This window comes from Varroa destructor, unplaced genomic scaffold (assembly GCF_002443255.2).
Source record: "Varroa destructor unplaced genomic scaffold, Vdes_3.0 BEIS01000006.1, whole genome shotgun sequence".
Lineage (NCBI taxonomy): Eukaryota > Metazoa > Arthropoda > Arachnida > Mesostigmata > Varroidae > Varroa > Varroa destructor.
Genome location: NW_019211459.1, coordinates 27,039,192 through 27,058,489, shown reverse-complemented (window position 1 = coordinate 27,058,489; position 19,298 = coordinate 27,039,192). Strand labels below are relative to the sequence as shown.

General features: G+C 40.9%; 1 protein-coding gene across 6 annotated transcripts in view; it reads left to right on the top strand.

The window, feature by feature from the left end:
* The window catches only part of LOC111252340 (serine/threonine-protein kinase D3-like), a 94,377-nt gene that overhangs the window by 64,338 nt on the left and 10,741 nt on the right, over positions 1-19,298 (top strand). For 4 of the 6 annotated variants that reach the window (XM_022810039.2, XM_086993908.1, XM_086993907.1 and 1 more), the window contains exons 2-8: positions 11,247-11,356; positions 14,277-14,456; positions 14,895-15,334; positions 16,408-16,708; positions 17,123-17,371; positions 17,773-18,051; positions 18,203-18,442. In XM_022810039.2, coding sequence (XP_022665774.1) covers positions 11,318-11,356; positions 14,277-14,456; positions 14,895-15,334; positions 16,408-16,708; positions 17,123-17,371; positions 17,773-18,051; positions 18,203-18,442 — 1,728 coding nt within the window. In that variant the 5' untranslated portion in view covers positions 11,247-11,317. Of the gene's footprint in view, positions 1-2,700; positions 4,821-4,849; positions 7,958-11,246; positions 11,357-14,276; positions 14,457-14,894; positions 15,335-16,407; positions 16,709-17,122; positions 17,372-17,772; positions 18,052-18,202; positions 18,443-19,298 lie in introns of those variants that run through there. The other 2 variants (XM_086993910.1, XM_022810034.2) reach the window with 2 other exon arrangements.

The following is a 19,298-nucleotide window of genomic DNA, read 5'->3' as shown; positions in this document are numbered from 1 at the left end:
AGCAGTTCTCAAAACTCCGTTCGTTGAAGTCGTCGAGGTCCATAGATACCTGAAGGAGTTCGCTTGCTTCAAGGTGTTGTGGTTAGCTTCACCTGATGTTTGCTTATTGAAAGCAATCAACTATCATTATTTATAGATCTCTATACATAATCTGCCAATTAGCATGATTAGTGAATGATATGTTGCATTGAAGTGTAGGCATTGTCTAATCCATTGACTAGGGTAACGAGGCGTGTCCTAATTTTGTGGTCGGCTATATACAGCATTATTTTTACTAGATGTAATCCGTATCTGGCATTCTAGTCGAACTGCAAATTGCAACTCTATATCATATTGTAACTGCCAAGTTATAGTAGCATAAATGAGTGCAGAACACCCACCCTGGATGGAAGTTGAACAGCTTATTTTCTGTTGGTTATAAGTCTCTCATATCTATAGATCCAAGCAAAGAAAATTACATAAAAGGAAAAAAAAACTAGCAAAACGTTACGGTATATGTATATGTATCATTTTGTTAGTTACACGATGATATACATATATATGTATATGTATGTTACGGCCATACCATAACACTGACCGTAGCAGGCGTCTATCAGTTTTGAACAAAAACACAAATAAATGCACATTTACCTTTTTTTGGCCGATGCTTGACAATTCACTCTAAATTTGCAGCTGTTAAATTTGCAGCTGTTTCATATGGACAGTTTCGAAGTACTACACTAACACTGAAAATGTTGTTCTTGCTAGCAGAACCTATAGAACTCGAGAAATATTCCCTTAAATAAAAGCTCACATCTATTCATTTTTGGGCTGAAATAAAACCAAAAAGATGCAATATTGTCTCTTCAGTGCTACATGACGCGATATGGGCTTACTAAACTTGAAGGCACTATATAAATCTTATGTTGAAACCTTGAAACAGGTGTGTCTGTTGAGAGTTAATCGCCCAACACTGTGCTAGGGCAGTTCCAGAGTTTTATCTGGAAAACACATAGTTCTTTAGAAACTGTGTAGGTCTGACTTCTACAGAAAAAGAAGTAGAGTAGGACGAAGAGTAAACGATTTTTGCTTTAGTTGATGGCTAGAAATCTCATTAAGGCAGATCTGTGATAACTTTTTTCATTTTATTTATATTTATATTTGAATTATTTAATCAAAACACGCTTTTGTATAATGTCTAACACGATTCAGAAGCAATTTTTTTGTTCTATATAAAACCTATCTTTAAACTGTAGTTAAGAGAGTTGCGTATATTTTAACCGCTACGAAATTTAGCTTCGAGGTAGAACAGAGCTTCAGGGCATTTTCTAAGGCCTCAGATGTCATTCTTTTGCCGTACTCAAATGCACATTAAGACGAAGTCACCATCACTGCATCACAGAATATACAATTACCTCGATACCGAAAACGGGAAGACGCTTCAGCTACGGGCGTTATGGCGAAATATATAGCAATCTTTGTCATCTAGTCGTACGCTTGTTACGGTCGCATATTTTATACATCAGATATTGTTATTACTAGCAAATTTTACACTTCACTCGTCTGCCTTCATCCTGTGTTGGAAATGATGGCACACTGTACTGCCGAGTGAATTGTGTCCTTCAAGAATACCTTGGAGAAAAGACTGAGTTTGTTTTAACATGTAAGCAAATATTTATATACTTGTGCATAATACAAAACTTGGCTTCAGGCGTTCGACTCCTGCTAACCTCGTGGGCACAAACCATAAATAAATATGAAAACCAGCTGTTTTCTTAGTGGCTGTCTCTAGTCGTTCTTTTAGATTACAGTGCTTTTGAAGAGTGCCAGAGAGCGCCAATATCGGGAATTTTTCTAAGGAGGACGAACTTCAATGAAACAATGAATTGCAACAAATAATGCGAAAGTCAACCAAAAAAAGGAAAACGATAACGCTCCATTTATGTTCGTCGGAAGATTAAATAGGACGCACTGATAACGGAACTAATTTCTGAATTGATATACATCCTTCCCATACACGTCGTTCATGATCTTTCACGGGTCAATTCGAGTTTACGAACGGGTTGAGCGGAGCCATCGCCGTGCCTGGTGCTACTTCAACCAATTTACTATATATGAATGCACTGACAAGGGACGCTTGCCAGGCACCGAACTTATCTAAAACCACGGTTCTTTTTTAAAAAAGACATTATGAAATGAAGGTACCTTACATTTGCTTGGTGCGATTCACTGACGTCGTCTTCGGGCAGCGTATGTACCTGCTCTTGATTCCTGCCATCGGCCGCCGGAGAACGCATTTATCTTCAAAATGATCACGGAAACTTCCTAACAGGGCACCTATTCTAGAAGCACCCAACCGAGCACCATAATGATACCTGCTCTTATTATGTTATTTATATAGCTCGGCCTCTATAATCAACGGAGTATTTTCCCAGTCTAGAAGAGCCGTTGGTTTATGGCGTTTGGATTCCACGTAAACGCGTATATTACATTTTGAGCCCGGTTCGACTCTTTTATATCCTCCCCTTTGCTTTTCCGTCTTTTCCCTCTGACTGATTTCGGCCAATCCTAATCGACAGACTGAAATAGCCAAGCAAGACCCACGAAAGAGGCCCGGAACAAACTATAAATCGCATACAGTAACTTCAGCTGACAGATTCGCGTTTCGTCTGTCCGGGACTTTGTTATCGTAGAGTTGTTTCGAACGAAATTAGCAGCTAAATTAAAAGTACACGCTGTCCTTATGGCCAGTGACTTGTCAGTTGGGATTTATTCTACCATTATGTGCATTTGTTACCAACATAGAGTAAAAAATATGCAGAAAAACGTAGACAGAGTTAGAACGCCATTGTTCTCAATTACCATGCTGTGGTCAATAGGCAAGCCTAGAAAATGATGCACAGTTAAGGTCAAATCATGGCAATTATAAAGATCATTCTTTCCATTAAATCCGTACGAACTGGCTATTATAACCTGACAGCTCCACTAACGTTGGAATCTACGCGTATAGGCAGAGATACGGTCGCAGTAACGTACACTATTTACAATGAATTTTAAGCAATTCAATCGATCGACGGTTTAAGCGACCGACCACCATGTTGATTAATATCATTGCCGAAGCTACACTAAAAGCGCAAGTATATGGGAGTTTTACCTGAGGCTAGTTTAATTACGACTCTCTCCAACGTTATGCCTTCGTTCTTTTTTAGTCAGCGTCGTGGTGAAGCTATTGGCTTTTTAAACCGTTAATCAATCTACGAATTGGATTGATCGAAGTAAACCCAAGAGTCATTTGCGTTTCAATGAGCTGACCTGTGTTACGTGGGGCAAACTGCCCCAACAGAATATTAGCAGAATAGCGCGGTTCATTACTGCGGTGCTGTCAGAATGTCTTACGGAACGTATTTTACACCTGTCAAAATATTTGTCATTTCTTAGTATTATACTGAACGCCAAACTGCGCCGCCTTATGTTGCGCTGAAGGATAACGTATTATACTGCGGGCAGCGGCAGTCTATTTCGACGCTTTTCTACCACAAGCTAAATGCTTCTGTCCGACATCAATGGTTTTGGCCGTTGGCCTGGAAAAAGGTTTGTTGATTTACTACGGCCATTTTTCCATTGCTGCTAGTCGACTGATCGTTTTGGAGAGACAAAACAATAGAAGTGTGTCGCCTTCGTAGGACCACTTCGCATATGCTCTCTACACTCATACGACAATAGCTGACATTCAGCCTAGACACATCTGAACATTGCTGACATTATGCAACAACTCAACGTTGTTATCATCATTCCACCAATCAGTGACAGATACGCTCTACTGTTTATTATATGTTAACCTTGGTAAGGCTTGACTCAAACTATTTTATTAGGTTCGACTCGTTCCTGCTGCTGGGGAAGGTCAGGACAGACGACGTGAGGTGACAGCAGATGTGTCGACTTCTGCTGCTGTCCGCTGAATTTTTACGTCGACCAAAATCATTGTCGCGGTTTTATCTGCTGCTTAACCGTTTGTCAGTCCGTTGTTGTCACAATATTCCGAACTAGTAGCTTACACGCTAACAACAACAGCAAGCAAATTTCGGACGCAGGACGATACTATGATGGTTCTCACTTAACAGGCTTTCCTACTAAACTTTTTTTATCGTCTTCAATCATACGCGTAGTGCTTCCCCGGCGCGGGCAGGTCGACGCTGCTGTGGCCGCTGCCATCGCTGCGTCCCCTTTCCCCACAGTGGTATAAGCGGCGGTGGCTGCAGGTGCAAAATTCGTCGCATTCTGATGATCCGTTCTTCTGTCTACGTATACGTATGTGTAGATACGTGTTCTTTACCGCGGAAAGACACCAAGCACTACTAGCAGCGGTAGCAACAACAGCGGTCAAGCCAGACAGGACCGTGAAAACAAATAGAAGGCGGAAGCAGCGATGAGTGTATGATATTCGGATGGCTTGCGGATGCCCATAATAATGATTGCGTCGGGTTGTGCAGATGATGACGATTATGTTTGTACTGGCCATGACTGCCGTGATCATAGTGACCCTCGAGAGCACAGAGGGCGCTGTTGCCCCAGTATTTTTCGGCGGTGGATAGGCGCGACGGCGGCGCTGGCTTAAACCAGCAGTCGGGTCCATCTTCATCCCGTGTGTATTCCTGTTCGCAAGACGGTAGTCCTTCTCCGTTGACAGATGTTGTGTTGCTTGCAGGAAAGCTAACGAAGCAACAGAAGAATACGAAAAATTACGATAATAATGATGATTATGCTGAGAGGAGTAGTGATGGGAACGGTGTTGTGCGCGTGACTGCATGACTCAAGCATGCAAGAAAACTAGGAACGAGTAGGTAAGCGACTGTACGCACAGACATATACACACAAGTTGTGTATTAATATAAAAACTATTCCGAGATCGATATCTACATTTCGACAGTATCTCTCGGAGATACTCTCATTTCAGTTCGGGAATGGAACTCGATGTTTCTAAATCCAGAACGGAGCACTTATGTAAAAAATTGTGGAGGAAAGTCAAGCTGGATAAGAGTCAAAGATTCGATGCTTCAGCGTTCGTTGTTTCGGCTAGTGAATTCTGATGTGAGGTGTTCCAAGTCAATATTGTTAGCGGTCCCGTTAGCCAGGTTATTAGACCGTCCACGTCGTGGCGGCAGCGATGGCACTAGTTATTGTTGATTTGTAGAAGCACCGAGTGAGCGACTGATCATTTGATTAATCGGCCTAATGCTCTCTATCAGTGATAAGTCAACGAAGGGATATAAGAACCGAAGAAGGCCACATAATAAAGGCCAGAATCAGCTGGTCGTTGCTGTATAATGTCATTGTTGTTGGGTCCCGATTGAGCGTCGCTGGATGTTGCCGTGTTGCATTTCGACCGGTCAGCGGTAACGTACATATATACTAATCGGTCGTCGATTGATGTTTGTTATCTATTCTTCAGATTCCAAAATGTTGACTATGGGTGAGAGCGTACGAAAACAGGACAATTTCTTTCGTTGTTGATTTATCAGCAGCGGCGCGCCCAGGGTAACTCAAAAATTGTTTATAGAAATTATTCGCGCGTTCGGACACGGCGGAACCAGCGCCGCCGCCGCCGCCGCCGCCGCCGCCGCCGTCGTCAGTGCTGCTTTTCTAGTAGCAACAGCAACAGCAACTGCTACTGCTGCGACAGAAGGAATGGGTGTCGCTCCTGGTGTATCCACACTAGATTATCATTGGCTGGCTAGGTTAATGCTGCCACTCTGCGTCTCTCACCCAGAAGGCCACAGCACAGCAAAGTCAAACGCTCTTGTGGCTGACTGACACTGATTATCTACTGAACTGATTGTGCTTTCTGCTGAGTGACGTGCTGCGCTCTGCTAAGTACCCCGCTGCCGCTGCTACTGCTGATGATGTGGAGCGGCGTGGGCAAAAAGCGCGCGGCTTTCTCTCTCGATGGCGGTGGTGGTGCCGGTGGTAGACTATGGCGGTGGAAAGTACTAACGGATGGACAGCCTTGAATAAATGGTATGGCTGTTGTTAATGCTGTTGCTACCGGTTTTCGACTGACGACTGACTATTTAATCTCGGCTTGGGCTTATCTCGGATAAGCTGTCCAATGTGCTGCCGCCGTCAATGAAATCTAACCGCACGAATCGATGACCGTCGATATTGGCTCCATGACAGATCCGAGTGAGCTTTTTTTTTTGGCCACGTTTGTAAAGACGTCAAGCTACACTGCTTATAAATGACGGCTATTGTTCGGCAAAGAGTCAACTAGTAGATTCGATCAGATCACGCAACATCACATGCGCTCAATGTATTTTTCCAAGCTAATGATTAAGCGGGAACTTCAAGCGCACTACAATTCACTGGCTGCCTAGTCGATATATTTTCAATGATATCAACAGCCGCACAAAGAACTCCATTTGTGAAAACCCAAACATCTTCTCACTGGATAGGATGACAGCGATGAAAAAAATGTCGTTTATGACCTTGGAAGCATGTCGTAGTAGGCATATTGTTGCAATCAAAAGTTGTGTTCCATCGCGTGCATGTGCTAGCGTTTTCTTAGGATAAACAATATCAGTAGAGTAACTGCGCCGATCGCGGGAACTTGGGTTCAGATATACGCTAAGTGGAGGCGAAAGTGCAAGTTGACTATGGTGGGAACTAAACGAAGCGTTTGACTTGCACTTCCATTTGCATATCTGCACTGTCTTCATTATTCTGCCAAGAAACTATGTTGCAAACGGCTTCTGCCACGCGGCTTTTCTCATACGTTTCAACGAATGAATTGGGACTGTTTTGTTCATAGTCGTACGAGGGTTGGTAATCCCCTTGCTAACGAGTGCCTTTCATCCAGATGATCAAGCAATAATTCAAGAGATACTTTTGAATCAGTGCTCAAGGTTGGTTGAATTGTGACTTAGTTACAGAGCTCTGTGGCCACCTGTTATAGTCCTATTCATTCGATTATGCTGTTGTCGATCTGACATTTTTAACTATGCTATTGATCCGCATTGGGAGTGCAAAATCTCTACCCTTGCTCGCTCGGTTGCTGGCGACATGTTTGTGTTGACTTCTCTGAACAGAAACCCAACGACTTTACCGGGTCTATCTCGGTAGGTCATTTTGCATGACTTTATCACATACGGCAATCTACCTAGTTTTATCAACAATTTTTGGAAAATCCCCAGCTTACCGAAAGGGCTATGCGTGGTACACGTGTGCATTGAGCACCAACTAGATTAAAAGGGTTACGGACGTCATACAAAATTGTCGATGACGGAAACGATAGCCGCAAATAGCATGTGTGATTCGACTGTGCATGCCACCGCAAGCGGACAGGGTTGTCATCGAAATAAGAAGACCGAATTCGTATCTCCTTAAAAAGTGGTTCAAATGAATAAATAATGCTAAGGATCAGTTATGCTGGTGTTGTAAGAAGGAATATAAATGGTAGCTAATTCATACAATCGTCATGAACATCCTTGAAAACCACATCGTTTTCGTGCTTCGCTTGCTCTTCGCGGTGAATTGGTAACAAAACGTGGTTTCTAGAAAAGTGACTAGCGAGTAAAGCGTGTGGAATAAGAGAGATTCAAATCCGAGATCGTTCCCTCTATCTTCTCTAGCGACACCCTCATTTTGAGCTTCAGTTGACTGTCGCCCGAAATCTCGCTGATGACATCGATCGTGATTGTCACACACAGCAAATCAGTCATGCGTCACCAACCCCACCGTCGTGTCTTGCCTAAGTTGAACACTGTTTCAGTGCAATGTAGTGGAGTGTCGTGAGAGCTGTTCGAGTCAACGCGAAGTACTGTTACCAAACGAAAACATTGCGTGCCAGTTTATATTCAGCGAACGGCGTCTTCTTAGCTAACATCTTCATGAAGTTTGGCGTTCATGAAGCTCTGTCTCGGACTAGATAGCCTCTTTCGGGTGGCCCAGTATTTCGGACGGGACCAAAGAAAAAACGACAATGGTATGCCCAATTTGAAGCGACTTTTTCTCTTTACGAGTACTTGCACACTTTTATTCGAAACGGTACATCAGCGTTATCTGCTGCGAACAAGTTGTGCTGGTTATTTTAGAAGTGCTGCCCAAAAATATTTAACTATTCGTTATTTCAAATTAACAGCGGACCATGACCTGTTGTACAATATCTTTGGAATATTGTTATTTCCATTAAGAGCAGAAGTATTAACATAAAAAGATTTAAAAATTGGCAAACCCGCTATATTGATTAATTACTTTAAATCATTACCCGAGCGGGTGCTTACGTGACCAGCCTAATATTGTAGCACAGGATGAATATGTAGGGCGTGAATTCTAGGCCGTGAGTCAGCTGGGACCTTTTGCACTGCTTTGACCTCCAAGCAGGAAAAGAGAGTGCGACAAGATCTTTTTTTCTGGCCTTTTCATTATGTGTTGTTTGCTTAGTTATTGTTGTTATATTTCTGAGTTTACACATTTACAATGGCAAAGCAGCTTATACTTTATAAATTACATTTCACATAATAATAGAGTAAGGATAACAGTCAGGCCGATTGCAAGGGTATTGCCCACTCCGTCTGCCGGATTGTCAAAAAAATATGAGGCATTTCCGACCAAATCAGGCTGGCTTTGAAATTAAATAAGTAATCACTCAGTCGAAATTTGCGCTGTTTCAAAATGGGTTACGTTTATTCCTATTCGCTCCTACTGAAAATAGTTCCTCTTAAAAATTATTTTAAAAGGAAAACCGTCTCTCGCTCTCGAAAATCACTGCTCAAATTTTTGCCATTGCGGAAATTAGCTGAAGACATTAGAGAAGAGGTCTTAAGTGACAGATTCTACATGAATATTGGGAACGCTGCAAAAATAGAGACTGGTCTCTTAGATGCAGGCGAAGAGGTAAGCAGACCCGAAGAAGTACGCATTACAACAATTGAAAAAACTAAGGCACACAATTTAATGTAAGAGCTATTTTTTCTTGATTCACAAGCAACGTGTTACAGAATTATAATCCAAATGCTGAAAGCGCGGACTGAACTTACTAAAGAGGGGTGCCCCTGAAATGGACTCCAGGCCAATCGGAAATGCATGTGGTTTCTTGAACGTGTTATTTGTGGAACTTTAATCAACTAAAAAATGTCTGGAGCGGACAGTCAGGATAGAAAAGGCATGATCCAATCCCTAATGCTAGTTGGAGAAAACCAGGTGAAAGAATGGCATCGCCTTGGAGAAAATCGAGTTTTTTGAGGGATTTATGAGCTGTTGGTACGACAATCGAAAGCATACAATCTGGTTACTTGACGATAATGCAAGACTCGATCCCCATGCCTCAGCTACCTCTTGGACCGAACACAGGAATATTCAATGTTGACTAGGTTATTGTTCAAACCTAGAAATCGATGTGATTACAGGGCTTTCTATACCCTAAGAGGAACAACTGGTAGGCAAGCACAACCACTATCGACTCTTTTTGAAACTCCAGGGATAGATGATTTCTCTATAGGAACACAAGTGATATGTCTATGGCTATCCAAAAGCTGCCAGAGTGCTGAAGCGGGTGTGTAGAAAATACAAAGGAGTACATATATTAAAAATCATCATTCAAATTAGTTCAAAGCTTATTCAGCTTTAAATCCCGCCGAATTATGTGCCAGCCATTTCACCAAACAAAAATTTCTTCTTATCAATGAATACACTACTAACGGCATTAGCCTTAGTAGCACGTTCGCCCTTGATCAGTCAAACTGATATTCCAAGAACAATAAACCGCTACGTGTTTAAAAAAAACAAGTAAGATTAAAGTCAGATCTAACTTACCACGCGATACATTTGTCAGAAAAGTCGTGTGAGGACATACAAGTATAACACGTCATCAGAAGCCAGAGGAGATTGTATCAATGGGTGACGGAAGGAACTTGTAACTAAAGTGGTGACAGAACCCGACGTTCGGCAACTGGTAGTATAAACAAATTCACCATGTGATGCTTTAGTAGGAGACAGAAGTCTGTGCATTAACTAATTTCCTAATATAAGTTATACTTGCTTTGAACAGAAATTCTCTAGTTAACTTACAAGTGGCAGGCGTTTCTAAAGCTAACTTGAGTACAGTTTATTTAATTTATGGATCCGGCCATTTGGGCATTCGTATAACATCAAGATGGTATAAAAACGTGGGGGAAATGTAAGTTCAGAAAATATTTAATAGGTATTTGTATCCCTATAATCCGGCAGGTTACTGATGTGTAGAGTGTAGACGAGATACGTACCACCTTCAAATGCCTGCAAAAAACTGCATAGAAAAACAGGAATTAAGCTTCGATTGCTCTTAAGTTGTTATGAATAGAAACATCTAGAATGAGTCGGAAAAAATTATATATATATATATATATATATATATACAACACACGCGAGAAATAACTGTAAGATATTGACTTTGAAAGAATACAATGAATTTTATTTTCGATTAATGAGTTACCGACTCTTTCACCCGGCTAACAAGGATAACTGAAGAAAAATCGAAAGACTTTGTTTAGACTTCTACTCATTTTTTAATAGATTTTTTGAGTGATACAATTTATGCTTGAGTGATACTCTTATACTTAAGCACGAATAAGTACTTGAATGGTTTTTAACGTTTTTGACTTAAGAACATATGTATCATGTTGAATTTTACTGCTGCAGTTACGGTAGCAACATAACTTTTATTGCGCTTTGAATAGCAAATTCTGTAAGATTAATTGTATAGAAGCTGTTATTGAAAGTTTCCTTTTAATAATTACGCCTATATTCAATGGAAAACACCTTGCCATAACACTACAAGGATCAAGACGCAAGTAGTGGTAAAAAGTGGAAGTTAGTTCTATCAGAAGCCCTAAAGCGGATATGGCCGTCACTTCGTCTACTACATTTCAGGACAAAAATATCACTTTAGTGAAAATGTAACATGGACATTCACCTGGAACGTAAATTTAGTCGTAGATTTTGGTACAGCTTCTGATGTTCCGAGGGAATTGCGAAACCGTAGTATAACCAATTACAAATATCAGTGTTCAAAGCACCGATTTGAATTTGCTGCGTTACTTCGAGGCAAAACAGTAAACGCTTGCTTTACTCGTGGGTCGTAAATAAACTGTCGACAGTCGTCGCTATGGAATGGCCCACCTAGAAACAGGGGATTTCATGTCCAGCCTATCACGATCGAAAGGCCGCATCGGAGAAAGATCCAAACACATGATATATCTAATTCTACAGGTCGTCCTCTGCTGTCGACGTTTCAGGCACATTTTGGGTGGAGAAGGCCTCGGTGAATCGTAGGTCTCCCTTTGATGCCCCCGACAAGTCCGCCATAATGGAGCTTCCACGTTTAAATGTGCTGCCCGCTGCAGAGGTGAGTATGAAGGTTCGTCTAGATACTAGGAAATATATAAGCGAACTGGTGTTTAAATTTTAAATAAATTGCTTGCATTATACGTTCAGGAAGTGTCTGAAAGGTCAGATGATCCTTAAATAATACCAGAAATTTCCTTCGTTCGTAGCTGTGTATGACGCGTCTCAAATATGTTAACACACTAAAATTAAGAAACTGAATATAACTTTTAAGTTAGTCGTATTTTATTATATTTAAAAAACAACTAAAGAGGATTTTGATTTAAATTTTCCAATCGTACTTTTCGCCTTTAGCAGTGTGACCAGGAAATGAGTAACGAAATCAGGTATTCTGAAATCAGTTACCAACTTGATTAGTTAATCCCTGTTTTGCTAATGTGAATATTGCCATTAGAATATATTATATGAATGATACTATACATTTTGTTGGCCGATTTTTTTCTTAGGTAAAAATTAAAGATACATAATTAAATTCAAACTTAACATAGGCGCCCTGCGATTCGCGCAATATGACATATGGCTGATCTTGAAGGGATCGCCTAAGCTCGGCTTCACTGAGTATCTATAAAATTAATAGACAAATACGTAATCATTTCAAAACATCTAACGGCTCCAGTATTAGACACTAACGGCTTATTTGGATAACTGTAACAACTTGTTGTTGATGAGAAAAATGACGCCTACTCAACAACGAAGTTGTTGAGTAGGCGTCATTTTTCTAAGTGTTCCGTACTTACGTCTGGCAAAGCTTACTGTTGCTAAAGTTTCACTTTGATAAATGCCTATTCTACTATCAAAACATCCTATTAGAACGTTTTGAGAGGATCACGTACATCTTGTCGGGGTGTCTACTTTTGCTTAGATACTATCTCGATGATGTCAACCTTATCCGTCGAAGAAAACATTTCTTTGGCGGTACTTCCAAAGTGTATTCAAGCTTGAGGTCATTGGTGTGAAACCACTCGACAGTGACCAATTATTTTTGGTACCAGATCTATTTCTATATAAAGTATTTTCTTACCGAATAGGTACCAATGAAATATCCTAAACCTGCAGAACCCCAGAGCACTACCTAAAACCTATTTAAGCTGAATCTCCTACTACTGAAATCCGCTCCATTTACAATATCATTCCATAGGCTATTGAGCCCTCTAGATACATAGACTATTGTTCCGGTCCATTCGGTTCTGTCTTTAAAATCAACAATACTGACAGAAAGGGTTTCAACTGAAAAGGTTAAATATGGGAAAGCTTTTTCTCCGCTCAACCTAATTTAAGTTGAAAGATGGCACAGTTGATGCTCTAGCAAATGTTAAGCTTATTAACGCACCAGTCTTGCACACAGCCGATAGCATAGCCTAAGCACAAAAATAAACCTTACGTATTCTCTGTAGGTTGTTGTTCTCCAAAAAAAAGTACAGATTGGCAAAACTTAGCATATTTTAGAAGTTTTTTTTTTACCATTTTTATTGCAGCTAATCGCTAATGTTTGGCATAGAGTTTTATTATAAGATACATTTCATACGATCGTGAAAAAGGTCTGCAGGAAACTTTAGGGAAGTTGTGCAGTCTTCACGCCGTTATACAGTACGTACGAGCTTACCTTGTCTTTATATCTTGAAGTTATATTTACAATAACTAATGATTCGTCAGATCTATAGAAAATTGACAATAGGTTTAGTCTATTGGATTGGCATAATGCTAGGACCGATTAGCAACGGCAGTACGCACTACAACGTTGGTAGTGAAGACATTATAAAAAGTGACGTACGTCCTTTAATCCAGGCTATTATCAATGGGTCTTCTTAATGCAACGGACTTCTGTTTTCACTATTACATTACTTTTCAGCAAATAACCGTCGAACCGTGTTCCATATTGTTTTTTTTCTCAAAAAGGGGCTTTTTTCTCTACGAGGGTGCCATGCTAATGTTTAGTACAGCGCTTCAATAACGTCTCTTTCTGGAAGAGAATACTTCTGGAGGATTTTCTCGAAAGTCTGTAAGAAATGCATTCGTTATTCTGCCCACGGTGGCGGACAGTGTAAAATTTACGCATCGAAGGTGCTAAGTCATCATTCCAGAACGTAGGCGAGAAGACTTGTAACTGTCGGTTGTAACGCTTGTCGGCTTCCTGCAAAAGAGACACGTGGCGCAAAGCAAATCTACACCATAGTAGAATTAATTATTGCAGAAAATAGGATTTTGAATCAACAAGTGCGAGAAATTTTCTCTACGAACTATATAGCTATATATATATATAGATATGGATATCCACTTAGGCTAGTAGCACGCTTTCTTCTATTTATTGAAATAATACCAGGAAAATGTACTGGAGAAATGAACAGAACTGATTGGACTATAAAGCGCGATACAGTCGTAGAATAATAATAAGAACTTTATTAATGTATCTGTTGTGATAAATGAATGAAAACAAATATTTGTGCTTAATAGAAGTACCTTGTATAAATCCTTAAATCTTAGTAAAGGTCAAAAAGCTTCCTTCCAGCAGCTGTGGATATTTATCACATACGGGGTGTCTTCTGTACCTAACAGAATCACCTGAAAGTTGTTGTCCAAGTTCAAAAGTTGTTTTTGAAACCTTAAGGACGGACCTCGCTTCGGTCGGGTTGATACAGATTATCGAGGACCGATTTACCTATTAGGACATAGTCCTGCCTCAATCACTTACATCTACTATTAAGAGGGCCCACCCAGTGCTTTCGAATAGGTCGGCAAATCTATAGGCTACTCGGCAAGCAACTGGTTATTTAAATCTTTCTTTTGCCAACGTTGACTGCCGATACCTTTGTGTGTCAATGTTGAAATGCATTCGGTTATGGAAACCATATTGACCAAGAGCAGTAACTTGTACACATCAACTCTAATCTTGTTCTTCTTACAATGTTCCTGTTGTACTTCAGCTTTGCTTCGTGATGCAATCGGGTGTTCAACGCGACTCGGTGTCGATAGAGAGCTGTGACCTTAACCTCAAGTCACTAAAGGATCTTGCATGTAACTTCGTCGACCGAAAATTTCCAGATCACGGACTTAATCGACTTCCCGAGCGTTTACTATTGTTTCGACACGATTACTCCGCTGAGGTACCTGTCGCCAAAACCACACTTAGCTAAAATAACTGTAGTTACAGCAAATTGACCTGAACAGAACGTGTGTATGACTTAAGAAATGCTAAATTAGGAGTACGAGGAAAAGGGAGGAAAGAGGTTGGGTTGGGTTGGGTTGGGTTGGGCTGCGATGCATTACAACCCTTCTAAAAAGTTAGCTTTTTAGATAATATTTCATTGTGAATGTTGTAGAGGTATTTTAGCGTAGAATATTCTATATTATCTTCTTTACAGAGTCTTTGTAGAAAAGAGAATATTTTGTATTACTATGCGTGTCCATGCGCGACCTGGGCCAAGCCGCAAGCGCGCTCACTCGAAAATCCAAATTAAGTTGAAACTAATGTACACTTAAAAAGTATTTCGGCCAATGCAATCTGTTCCACCATAGTATTTCAGTACTTTTTAATTTTATAGGCACTCTTGGTGCCTATTAACAGCGTATCCGAGATCAATGAGGGAACGTTGGTCGAGGTTGTCGTATCACAAAAGGACCCGTCAGATGACGTGGACATCAGGCCACACTGCCTTGCCGTTCATTCATACAAGTCGCCGACGTTCTGTGACTTCTGTGGTGAGATGCTGTTCGGCCTTGTGCGGCAAGGCCTGAAATGTGATGGCTGCGGACAAAATTTTCACAAACGGTGTGCATATAAGATTCCTAATAATTGTACACACACACGCAGACGGAGATCTTCCAGTTATCTTCCGGTGACACCACCAACTCCAACGGGCCATAAGTCATCGAGCCCCAGTTGTGAATTTAAGGAACTTGGCGGAGCTGGAAAACAACTTGGAACTCCCGCAGAAGTGACTCGTGCTGCTTCCTCAATACCAGCTTTCATCGATGACCACAGGTAGAGAACATAATATACTTCCATGTATGTAGAGATATTATCGTACATGTTCTTTAAGATCATTCGTATTTAGTAGCTCATCGTATTGATAGTCCATGGCAATCGTGAACGAAGGACGTATAGTGTTAAATATAAATTTGTGTTTTTAATGGAACCGTTTCCTTGGATAAGCGACAAAGTATGTAAATAAAAGCATGACAAAGTACATATGTAAATACGAATATTTTCTGGACAAGCCTATAAAGCGTTGTTTACACATTAGCGTTGTGGTTCGTCAAAGTTACACCTACCTGTACGCTCGTCACTTCAATGGGGCGTAAGTAATTTTATATAGAAGCTCATGTTGAACGACGTTTCCTTGCAACGTACATTAGAAACATTTGCGCTTGATTAGTACTACAAATACAAGGCTTTCCGGGAACATGCACGTGCGCTACAGACTGTTTGTAACAAAAACTCAAACTGCTTTCGGCTCTTAAGGTCAACAACGGTATACCAGGGCCTGTAGGTCATGAGAATCAATGAAATACGATGTACTAGTGAGGGCTGTTGAGAACCTTATGTACCTGTAATGTAACGAGCTTCGAATGTATCCGTACAGATGCGTTCCATGCAGACATAAACTTGAGATATAAGCATGAACTAGCTGTTTGTTTGCGGAAGAAGAAGTAGGAATACTACATTTGACCTTTCCGATGATCCTGCAACATCCCGTCTGAGGGTGTATGATACGTTGTCGATTGGCTCAATAAAGCGGCCAGTAAGTTTCATTCGGGTCCATTTGAGCTATGCTTCAACATGTATAGCGTAGTTCGCGACCTACTGGTAGATGATCTGCGAATAACGAGGGACGTGCGCCATTTTTAACCAAACGCAGCGCACTCACCCTAGGCATAAATAGAAACCTCTAATTGCAGTCATTGCTTACGTTGTTTATATATAAACATTAGGGAATCAGACCCCATTTTCAGTAACTGCGTATACGAGCATATACTATCACCTGTATTGCAATTATGTTAAATATAGTGGAATGGTATTAACATAAATATTTTTATAATATTTTTTATTTTTAGTGCTTTGTTGGCGACTCCTCCGTGTCGCGAGAAGCGTTCGCCGTCACTGAATATGGGCCGACCAGCCTGGGTTGAACGAGAACTTGCGGGTCGCATCAGGATTCCTCATTCATTCCTGGTACACTCCTATGCAAAACCAACGATATGTCAGCACTGCAAAAAGCTTTTAAAGGGTTTATTCCGCCAAGGAATGCAATGCAAAGATTGCAGATTTAACGTACATCGGAAATGCCAAGACAGAATTGCTATGAACTGCCCAGGAGAGGCCCCCAAAGAATGGCTGCCGGACGACCATATTGAGGTATTTACCATCTTTTATATTTTAGGTTTTCCCCATTATACATTTCGTGAATATTGTAAAAACCCCATGAAATTTCTAAATAATAATAATAATGAAAAAAGTAAAAACAACATATGCTAACTCTCTATTGATTGTAGCATCCTAATACTTTGGGTATTTTGTGGTTTTACGTAATAGTACCTATTGATAATACATATCGATGTAACGGTGACGCTAATAAATTCGTTAACGTAGATTTTTTGCGCTACGATAATCTAAGCTTTAGGCCAAACGAGACGAGACGAGACGATGTTTCTTGTAGTCATCTATGGAGTATTGTAAATTGGATAATTTCGAATCAAAAATATTTTAGTGGATTCTGAGGATTTTTAAACCAACTATGTTGGATGTGTGTTTGCCTGCAAACTAATACAGGTTGACAATTCGGACACATCGGCCGACACGGCGGTCGATGGACACGCCGACAATGACGCTGACAGCGACAACGATATTGATCATGAGGGTCGCAGCAACAACAATCTTCACAACAACAACAGCAGCAGCATGAATCACAACAATAACATGAACCTAAACGCGACAACGGCTGGAACCATCTCTGTTTCGGCTGTGTCTGCTGGCGTCGGTCGGCACAACGCGATGCAACCCAGTGATAGAACGACCCAGGTTAGAAAACCAAAAAGAAAAGGGTCAAATCGTGAAGGCTGAGGCAGCCAAAGCGTTGCACAGTACTAGCGGAAAACACTTAGACAGACAATCATTGATTACCGTTTAGCTAAGCTTTGCGGATCAAGTGTTCATATACGATATGTAAATGATCATTTCCAACGGACCAATGGATTGGTGTGTATCGTGTGTGAATCTTCTAAGAAAAGGCCGATGACCACTCGTTTTGCTCACGTTCATATCTGCCACAAGTAAACTCACAACGTTCAGAGCTAGCACTCATTTAACAGCAATGATGTATACGTATATGTAAAATGCTCCTTAACAAAAGGTTAGCTACTGTGTAATCATAACGGTGTAGTTCGGTTACTAGAAACTGTCGTACGGTTCTTCCTGTTTAGTTTCAGATGCTCTCCGATGCGTCGGGCAGAAGTGCTGGCGCTACAATAAGAGGAGATATGTCGGAGACAAGTCAAGACGGTGAAAACAAACAGGCACTTAATGAAAGCTCTTCGAACAACATTCCGCTCATGCGAATCGTCCAATCAGTAAAGCATACGAAAAAGCGAGGACAGGGCGCCATCGTTAAGGAAGGGTGGCTTGTACATTTCACGGGCAAGGATGCGCTCAAAAAGAAGCACTTCTGGAGGCTTGATACAAAAGCTATCACCATGTTTCAGGTAGGCTTCTGGCTTCTTCGGGGCATGATCAATGTTTATCTGGAACCACTAAGATGGTACTAAGACGGCGCCAGGGGCGATGCAAAATTTTTTGCGATCGAAGGAATATTGATGAAGACAGCAACTGTGTGATCGGCTTCATCTTTTGCAGAACGAGTCTAGCCCAAAATACTATAAGGAAATACCACTGTCGGAAGTCGTGGCCATAGAGTTACGCAAGGAATTTTCACTGCAGCAATTTTGCTTTGAGCTACGGACAACAACATGTACCTACTTTGTCGGCGAAGAGCGCGACAAAAGTTGGGAAACAGCCATCCGCCAAGCGCTTCTACCGGTTTCTGCCACATCTGCAACGCCTCCAGTGTCGTCAAACATGACTACGACTGGAAAGGTACTTATGAAATAATCGAGGCCTAAAATCCCTGGTCCAATCCAGTAAAAATGAAGTAAAGAAATAGCCTATTAATAACATTATTATTGAATTTGTTTGGAATGTTAAACGACAGAATCGATCACAGACTCTTGTTATATGCATAGCATGACGTTTTTAGCTATATGTCATAGGGCACATGGCTATTTTTGTAGACCTCATCGTTAAATTGCCACTGACATTAGGTATCTAGAATACGGCAAGAAGCTTGACGATCTACCCCAATATGACCATTCGTGAGCAACACGAGCTTTTCTACTCAGTCGTGAATCGTGCCTTTCCTTGTAGTATCGAAAATCGTATGACCCCCATTCGACACAGAAAAACACAGTTGTCAGTTGCGATTCTGCGCTCTTCAGGTGGACCAATGTTAATAGATCTGCCCTTCAGACAGCGTCTGTCGTTGAAGGCATCGAGACATACTTATACCTTAACTTCAAGAATCACATTACCCATCTAATTAATTATAGTTACTTGATTTTCGGATACTTTGTTATCGATTCCAAAATGTATATTCGTCGACATAAATTCTATGTGAGCTGCTCGTTCGCCCGGGTGCCATACCAACGAAACCATGCGCATCATATGATGGTTGATATAAAAAGTAGCTTATGAATTATAAACTATTAAGCACTGAATGGTTATCTCTACTACCAGAACGCCTCAACATTCTATTACCGGTTATCCTTTCAGTACGTACTAGATTTACCTGCGCACATGCCCGTTTTTATTGTTGCTTATGTCAATTCTAGTAGTTTCGCACCTTCCTATTCATACATTTCAGTGTATCGTTTTTTCAGTAACTAGTTAAATATCA